The sequence below is a fragment of the Lacerta agilis genome, chromosome 14 (assembly GCF_009819535.1).
Source record: "Lacerta agilis isolate rLacAgi1 chromosome 14, rLacAgi1.pri, whole genome shotgun sequence".
Classification (NCBI taxonomy): Eukaryota; Metazoa; Chordata; class Lepidosauria; order Squamata; family Lacertidae; genus Lacerta; species Lacerta agilis.
Window position 1 is genome coordinate 42,544,048 of NC_046325.1, and position 9,161 is coordinate 42,553,208.

Genomic DNA, 9,161 nt, shown 5'->3' on the forward strand with positions numbered 1-9,161 from the left:
GGGTGATATCCGATTAAGCTGTAGTCGGGGTGGACCCACAGAAATGAATGGAAAGTTCATTGACCAGTGAATCTGAGTTTACTCGTAATGCTTATTGCAGCAATTTCCTCCTTCGATCTTTCGCAAGCATTTTGCAAGCATTTCCAACATTTGTAGCACTGCTACAGAATGCAGATTGATCTTCAACGTCACTTGGCATATTTTTGCCCCAACTTTTGCAAATGTTTCTTATTATATGTATCCCATCTGCAGAAAACAGAGGCTTTCTGAGTGACACGGCAAGTGGAACTTCTCAAATACACTTAGTTCAGGTGATTCCGTGATATTGCCTATCACTTAGGTGCAAAGTTGATGCTTCAGCAAAAGGGGGAAGGAGTGAAATCGCTTAACCTCTGACCAAGTTTCAAGGCAAGGGAGGGTTATAAAAAGAGGAGCTGGCATCCGAAGGAGCTGCCTTCTCTCCTCTTCTGTCCAAAGAGCCCATCGCCATTATGAGCTTCAACGGAAAGTTTGAACTCCAAACCCATGAGAATTTTGAGCCCTTCATGAAAGCCATTGGTAAGCTGGTCAAAGGAGGTGGTTAACTTGTTTGTGCTCCCCGCCTCGCCATTGTCTTTTTATTTTTGTCTTTTAAAAAGGGATTTGAAATCCAGCAGTAAGCAGTAAAGAATGGGGGGGGGGTGGGGGGTGGAAATGTTATGGCGCTTTTGTCTCAAATGTAATTTGTGTAGATCGGATTCTTATGTTGTCCTTTTTTATTCCTTACTTTCCCGCTGGTATTAAAAATTCAATCCTTTAAGTTCCTGGGCTCTATAATTTCTTATAACTTAAATTGGTCAAGCAACATCAATAGTATCATTTAAAAGGTCCACCAGAGGCTGTATTTCCTGCGTCAACTAAGGAAATTTAAATTGTCCCAGGAAGTGTTGATCCAATTCTACAGAGGCATCATTGAAACTGTTCTCTGTAATTCTATAACAGCTTGGTACGGTACAGCCTCCAAGAGAGACAAGAAAAGGCTCCAACGAGCTGTAAGAATTGCAGAAAGGGTAATTGGTGTTAGCTTGCCTTCAATAGAGACAATTTATGCTACCCGAGTTAGGAAGAGAGCAGAGAGAATTTTAGCAGATCCTTTACATCCCGGTCATCATCTGCTTGATTTACTTCCATCTGGACCTCGCTACAGGACTTCATATACAAAATCGGCCAGGCACAAGAATAGTTTTTCCCCTTGTGCCATTAAATTGTTAAATTCGTAGTTGTATAGCTTAAGGGGAGGTAAAATATGGGTGGGGTTTCTTTGCTTCTTTGTATTGTGAGAGGAACAGTGTCTGTATGTTTATATTGCAATGTAGCCGAAACAAATTCCAAGTATGCTGGAAAATGTACTTGGCCAATAATAAATTATTCCTATTCCTATTCCTATTCCTAAAATGAACGAATATGTCTTTTGGTCTCATACAGAGCGTAGTGACAATAACCTGCCTTAAAATTTGTGGCAATCTTCATGCCACAAAAGCAGTATTAACCTGATGCACTATCCGGTTCCAAGCCTGAAGAGGTTGTGTCTGATAGAGTGTAGTAAGGTAAACTTAAAGGGACCCCTGACCATTAGGTCCAGTCATGTCCGACTCTGGGGTTGCGGCACTCATCTCGCGTTAATGGCCGAGGGAGCCGGCGTACAGCTTCCGAGTCATGTGGCCGGCATGACTAAGCCGCTTCTGACGAACCAGAGCAGCGCACGGAAATGCCGTCTACCTTCCCACCGGAGCAGTACCTATTTATCTACTTGCACTTTGATGTGCTTTCGAACTGCTAGGTTGGCAGGAGCAGGGACCAAACAACGGAAGCTCACCCCGTCACGGGGATTCGAACCGCCGTACTTCTGATCAGCAAGCCCTAGGCTCAGTGGTTTAACCCACAGCGTCACCTGCGTTAGTGTAGCTAAGCGTATTTTCAAAAAGGAGGGTTGTAGCAGGTCTCGCTTCAGTCAGATTTCTAATGTGAATATAAAATCTGCATTCTCCCAGAGCGCTCACTTGCATTACAAAAATGTTTCTCCGTAGCTTTTTCTTTCATTTGAAGAACCATCTGAAAGACTCACAAACCATGTAATCCGATCTGTGTGACTTAGAAGTGAGTCGTATCGTGATCCAAAGGAGGTGGCCATAGGATTGCAACCTTCATGTGAAAATGTTCTGAGAGTTTGAGAGCTGCAAAGTCCCCACCCAATTTCCATTATTATTATTATTATTATTATTATTATTATTATTATTATTATTATTTTCAATTTATATACTGTCCTTTATCAAAAGATCTCAGGGCCATTTAATGATCTATTACGTCATTTGACATGGCTGTTGATTTACTCCTGCCCAGGCCTTTCAGATGAGATGATTGAAAAGGGCAAGGACCTCAAAAGCATCTCTGAAATTGTTCAGAATGGCAAGAAGTTCAAAGTCACGGTGACAACCGGAAGCAAGGTGTTGACTAATGAGTTTACAATCGGAGAAGAGGCTGAACTGCAGACGCCAACAGGAGAGAAGGTCAAGGTAGAGTCTTTTTCCATTTATATATGGCAGCAATGGGGAACCTGCGGCCCTCCAGATCTTGCTGAATGGCAGTTCCCATTGGCCAGGCTTGCTGTGGCTGATGGGAGTTGCAGTTCATCAATGTCTGGGGGGTCAAAGGTTCCCCACACCTGATGCAGGGCTTTCTTCTTTGAACAGGAAGCTAGATTCTAATGAGAACAATCAGATCCCGCCTGCAAACGTACACAAACTCTTTTTTTTTTAAAGGAATTTATTGAATTTTAAGAATAAAACACACATAAAATACACAATACAACAAAAACTACAAAACCACAAAAAATAAACTACAAAAACTACAAAAAAACACTTATTAAACTATCCTTATCTTATTTCTAACATTATTTGGGTACTTCCTCACATCCTCTCTTCTGCATTCATTTCTAATCTTCTTTAGTAACTTTATAACATTATAAAATCTTCTTTCTCATCAAACCTTAATCTTAACAAACAATAATCATCATTTAACTTCAATCTTAATCCTAATAAAATTAAACATTTCATATTTCTACCTACTTCTTCTAACCTATTTTAATCTGACTTCTAGCATTACCGAAGCCTTAAATGTCCTCTGATTTCAATTCAAATGTCTATCTTTTCACGTCGTTTCAAATAATCTTTAAATTTCTTCCAGTCCTCCTTCACCGTTTCTTCCCTCTGGTCTCGGAGTTTCGCGGTCAGTTCTGCGAGTTCCTCATATATAGCAGCCTAAAAAGAAATATTATGAAGCAGGCAGAAGCATTCCCCCCCCCCCAGGGAATATACATGTGCTGGGAGACCACATCCTTTGATCATGTACATGTGTACTGTATTTCTCACTTAATGAAAACAGAGAGGTGTAACGTATTTCAAACAGCCATACTGACACATTGACATAGATCAGTGTTTCCCAAACTTGGGTCTCCAGCTGTTTTTGGACTGCCGCTCCCATCATCCCTTGACAGAAAGACAGAAATTTTATTGTGGAAATAAGCCCATGTAGACATATAAACATAAACATAGCGAGGAACAAGGCATAAAAACACAGGGATACACAGTAACCACAATGACAGAATATCGTACCACAGCCGTCGGAAGTAAACCTACACCCAGTAGTATTAAAACTGCAATCTAGAGGGAAAATGCTATAAAAAAAACACCAAACCTTTATTAGTCATGTAGTTGGCCGTTTCGCCTTTTTTGGGACAAAACAGAGTTTAAAAACCTTGCCACCTGCAAGGATCATTGTCTTGCAAAATTAGGGCAAGGTGAGACTCTGCTGGCGTACCCACAATTTTCTGAATTATTGGTCTTAGTAGATTTGCCCAGGCGTCTCTGTGCAGAGGGCAAGAAAAGATTATATGATGACGTCCCATCATCCCTTGTTAGTCAGGGATAATGGGAATCGTAATCCAAAAACAGCCGGAGACCCAAGTTTGGGAGAAACTGCCATAGATCATAATAAAAAAGGCAAGCTCACAGGGCAACTCTCATGTGTGAAGGAAAACTTAGGCTTCTGAACATGTTGACAAGGTACATGAAAATGTCAGTGCTTGAACTGGAACCCAATCTCGGCTGCTTTTCTTCTCCCACAGGCCACTGTTCAAATGGAAGGAGACAATAAGATGGTTGTGAACCTGAAGAACATCAAGTCTGTCACTGAAATAAACGGGGACACCATCACTAATGTAAGTCCACCTAGAATGGGGATGTCAAACTTGAGGCCCTCATTGCAGCCTGGAACACCACTACAATATTTTACCCAAATTGCTCCATTTTCAGAGGGCCTTGGAAGTTAAGGTCTCTAGAACAGGAGGAGACAATTTGTTGTTGTTGTTTAATCGTTTAGTTGTGACTGACTCTTCGTGACCCCATGGACCAGAGCACACAAGGCACTCCTGTCTTCCACTGCCTCCCACAGTTTGGTCAAACTCATGTTGGTAGCTTCAAGAACACTGTCCAACTATCTCGTCCTCTGTCGTCCTTTCTCCTTGTGCCCTCCATCTTTCCCAACATCAGGGTCTTTTCCAGGGAGTCTTCTCTTCTCATGAGGTGGCCAAAGTATTGGAGCCTCAGCTTCAGGATCTGTCCTTCCAGTGAGCACTCAGGGCTGATCTCCTTCAGAATGGATAGGTTTGATCTTCTTGCAGGCGAAGGGGCTTGAATAACTCAGAGAAGCTATGAGCTATGCCGTGCAGGGACACCCAAGATGGACAGGTCACAGTGGAGAGTTTTGACTAAACACGATCCACCTGGAGCAGGAACTGGCAAGCCACTCCAGTATCCCTGCCAAGAAAACTCAATGGACAAAGACAACAGGAGACAATTTAGTGTCCTCCAAATGTTGTTGGATAACAACTCCCATCAGTCCCAGCTGTCATGGACTGGGGGACGAATGTTGGGAGGAAACAGCTGGAGAACCATCAAGACTAGAAGACTCAGAGCCCAGGGAGTGGTGGTGGGACAACGATGAGTAGTCAGAGGGAGAAGACAGGGAGGTGGCGGAAGCTAAAAAGGTTACAGGGCTTAGAGAGGTGGGAGAGTCAGTGGCACAGAGAAGTCCAGAACCAGAGGCAGAAGCCGAAGAAGGCAAGGATTGAGGAAGGAGTCCAAGAGGCAGAGATGAGTCAGGCGAGTGAAGATTCATATGTGTCTCCCCCTCCTGCTGTGACAAGCTCCCCTCCCCTTTGTCTCCCAGAACCAGAAGAGGCATGAAAAGGGCAGAGAAGTGGTTGGCTGAACGCAGACACAGTCTCTGATAGCTTGGGGAAAGCCCTGGAGAGGTGGGGACTTAAGAAGGCTGTGGGGAGGTGGGAAATTTCACCTGCTTCATGGGGGTAAGACCTGCTGGAGAGGAGTTACTGTGCTGTTTAGGCCTGACCCTCAGCCAAGTCTGCAATGCAGAGATTGTGTTTTTGCTAATAACTCCAACTCTGATTGTTGTGATTACTGATGGCTCACTCTTTGATGCCAGCCCACACAGCTAATGGTCAGGGCTGATGTAGTTGTAGTTCCACAATATCTGGGGTGCACCACATAGCTTACCCTGCACTAGAGTATCAAAGGAGTTGGCATGTTCCTCGTATCCCTATTTTTTCCAGTTTAAATGCATTGGGTGGTTTGGTTGGTTTCAAATTCAGGTAGAATGTAAATATTTTAATGTATGGCAGGGGGCCACAGCCTTTGGGTCGTCTGCTAAGTGGAGAATTGGCCATCCTGTTTGAAGTTTTACACTCCTGGTGCAGATGTTTAAGAGAACAGCCTCCCATCCCATGAACAAATCAAGTATTAATCATTCTTGGGAAGGCAGTTTGAGGTCATCCTGAAAAAGATTCCTCATGGTATTTATGTATATACTTTGAGTAGGAAGCAAAATCCCCTTACTGTTTTTTTATGCCTATATTGCTTACATTTTTATTTATTAGGGGATTTTCAAAAAAAAAAAAACACCACTGTCAATGATTCTAGAATGGTTTACAAAATTTGGGTCAGATAACAGGGTGTCAGGCATAGGTTGCAGACAATATATCAGTGATTGTTACCTTTATTATAATGATCGGTGATACCGAATACAAGTGAGGTAAGATTTTGGGGGACCCATAATATACCAAATGTGCATTAGGCTCAAGACTCTGGGTTCAAAGTTTGCTTGCTCCTCCCACCAGATGTCAAAGAGAAAACCAACTACCAGACTTTTAGGAGACATCTGAAAGCAGCCCTGTTTAGGGAAGCTTTTAATGTTTAACAGATTATTGTATTTTAACATTCCGTTGGAAGCCGCCCAGAGTGGCTGGGGAAACCCAGCCAGATGTGCGGGGTATAAATAAATTATTATTATTATTATTATTATTATTATTATTATTATTATTATTATTATTACATCGTGTATGCTGGGCACAGGATCAGTAGCGATTGGGGAAGCGGGGTGCAGGGAAATTCAATTCATTTTGTCTAGGCAAATCAACCTAATTCAAACCTTTCCATACAATCCATGAACCGGAACACAATCATTTTTTGAAATCCACACTCCTCTGAATTTAGCAATGCAGTTTTGCAGACAATAAGTGCAAACATGGATATGCTGCCCTGATCCCTTTTGGGAAAAAGTGAGAAAGTATCAATGAATTTTTTTAAAAAAAGAAATTAAATATAAAGTGTGGATGATTAAAGCCCTTGGTTTTTTCCCCTTTCTAGACGCTGAGCGTGGGTGACATCCAGTACAAGAGAATCAGCAAAAGAATCTAGATAACTCAGGCATTTCTATACTTTTACTGTGTAAAAGTAGTACAATAAAGTGAGATGTATGCAAACGCCTCTTCGTTGCCGTCATTATTGGTCTACGGAAGACAGCTATCAACAGTTAGCGTCAGGTTGGGTCTCTCTCACAACCTAACAGGATTTATTATATGGTTGCCATACGTCTGGAATTTTCTGGACATATACAAATACTGCAGCCATAAGCAGTGTCCACTCGGAATTCGGCTAATGTCCGGAAAACTCCAGACATATGGCACTCCATGTCAGCAGTGTCGTTTCTGCCGATTTCCCTCAGAAGTAGCTCAAAAAGGCCCAATTTATTTGGCCAAAACTATATATTATTTAAAAAGCTCAGCAACTTTTCTCTCTGGATTTTTCACATTTTGAAATATGGAAACCCTAATCTCCTAATATTTTATGATTCATGCTTGATGACTTGTGACTTTCAACACTCATAAGGTCATCAGGAAAGCTGGATAGCTTTGCTAGGACAGACATTCAGCCAGAAAAAGGAAGGCACTAAGTGCAAATAAATGCTGCTTTAACTAAGAATCCCCAGTGTAAGGACGTTCAGTGATTGCTCATGAGAAATCAGCCAAACGCAGAACTCCTAACACGAAGTTCTTTATTGTGCAAATATTCACAATGGAGCCAAAGTTCAAACGTCCATCTCATCCCTCTGCAGAGCCCAGGAATGACCTTTTCTGGTTCTTTGTCCAGCAAAAGAGGTGCGGGATTCTGAACCCCCGCCTCCCCCTTCCACATCTTTCCTGTCTGCAACCTCAGAGCGTGGGAAACTGACCCTGTTCCCCGCTCTCCCTTCGGTGCTCAGGCTCTGCGATCTGCTCACAGCCCCTGCGCCAACTTCCTGCCTCCAACTCCCCCTCCCCAGTGGAGGAATGGTCGCTTCCTCCTGAGGAGGGGGATGACGAGCTGGTGAACAATGGCGGAGGTTCCCTGTACTGCAAACGATCCCGGGATGCTGCCTGCCATGGGGAGGGGGGCTTCCTGACACCCAGATTTGTTATCTTCAGAAAACCTAAGCCAGGGGTTGGTGACGTGCGGCCCATGGGCTGGAAGTGGCCCACAGAGGCTGTTTAACCGGCCCACGAGCCGCCCCACAACTGAGCTACCCAGTCTGCGAGTCCCGGCACACTGCGCTAAACCGGTGCAGCGCAACGTGGGGACTCTCTTCCGCAGCTCCGAAAATTGCTTCTGCCACATGTGCAAACACTGGAAATCGCATTGGCACATTTCTGCAGCACTGGAAACTGCTTCTGTGCATGCCCAGAAGCCAAAAATCAATTTTGCGCAGGTGCGATTTTCAGTGTCTGGGCATGCGCAAAAGCAATTTCCAGCGCCGCAGACATGACCAGGTGCAATTTCCGGTATCACGCTGCGCCGGTCCGGTCCATGGAAGATCTCCGCGTGAGTGATCCAGCCCAGGGAAGGTAAACCTTGCCAACCCCTAACCTAAGCTAAACTGGTATGCAATGAGGGGGTGGTACTTGGGACAAATGAGGGGCGGTACTTGGGACGCACTTAACACAACTTCTTAACACTCAAATGCTTTTTAAGGAATAAGGGTATAAATGTAACCTTCATCTGAGATGGATGCATAGCTGTCAAGTTTCGGATTTGAAAATAAGGGATCAGCGCACCCTCACCTGTCCCAGGGATAGTTCCACACCGCGGTAATCCCCCCAGGCTAAAAATTAATTTACACCATTCTCCTCCTCTACAAAGATACAGGGGATGATTAAGCAATTGTCAGATGCAAGCATCAGATATTTAAGATCCAAACACCAAGCAGAACAGCCAGACACCAATGAATTTTACTGTTCTAAAAAGTCAGCCTCAAATGCCTTCATGTACCTATGGTTATTCAGTTCAGCTGATCCCAGGCTTCTGAAACTAGATGTATTACCATATCTCCTGGGATCCTTCTTTGTTGCTGAGCTGTTCTTAGATGGCTGCTTCTTGCTAATATTTAACCTACTTCTTCCTTCCTCAGAGGCAATTGGGAGCAACTAACTTCCCTCTCCTCCAGGGTAAATGTTAGTTACACTAAGCCATTACCTGATTCCATCGCAGCCTGATTTGCTCAAAAACTCCTTAGCCAAAAGAGTTTACCTGGTCTGAGATATTTGCTCCCTTAATAAACCCGGTATTATACGGGATTTTCAATCACCCAGGACAGCAGCAGGAAACGCATTTAAAAACGGGAGAATCCCACGAAAAACGTGATACTTGACACCACTGGGACAAACTGTGGAAGAGTGATGTTCTTCCATAAGTAAGCCAAACACAAGTGAATGAAACAAGTGTTGAAGCCAC

At 43.6% G+C, this 9,161-nt stretch overlaps 1 protein-coding gene across 1 annotated transcript; it reads left to right on the forward strand.

The window, feature by feature from the left end:
* Positions 1 to 414: 414 nt before the first annotated feature.
* On the forward strand, positions 415 to 6,877 carry FABP1 (fatty acid binding protein 1). The gene is made up of 4 exons (XM_033169679.1): positions 415 to 558; positions 2,380 to 2,552; positions 4,163 to 4,255; positions 6,762 to 6,877. The coding sequence occupies exons 1-4, from the start codon at positions 492 to 494 to the stop codon at positions 6,810 to 6,812; spliced, it is 384 nt and encodes a 127-aa protein (XP_033025570.1). The 5' UTR covers positions 415 to 491; the 3' UTR covers positions 6,813 to 6,877.
* The last annotated feature ends 2,284 nt before the right edge of the window (positions 6,878 to 9,161 follow it).

Bases quoted from the DNA above. Each gene is read 5' to 3' on its own strand.
- FABP1 (XM_033169679.1), top strand. From the start codon at position 492: ATGAGCTTCAACGGAAAGTTTGAACTCCAAACCCATGAGAATTTTGAG. The intron at 2,553-4,162 runs GTAGAGTCTTTT...CTTCTCCCACAG, and splicing joins CAACAGGAGAGAAGGTCAAG to GCCACTGTTCAAATGGAAGG. The intron at 4,256-6,761 runs GTAAGTCCACCT...TCCCCTTTCTAG, and splicing joins ACGGGGACACCATCACTAAT to ACGCTGAGCGTGGGTGACAT.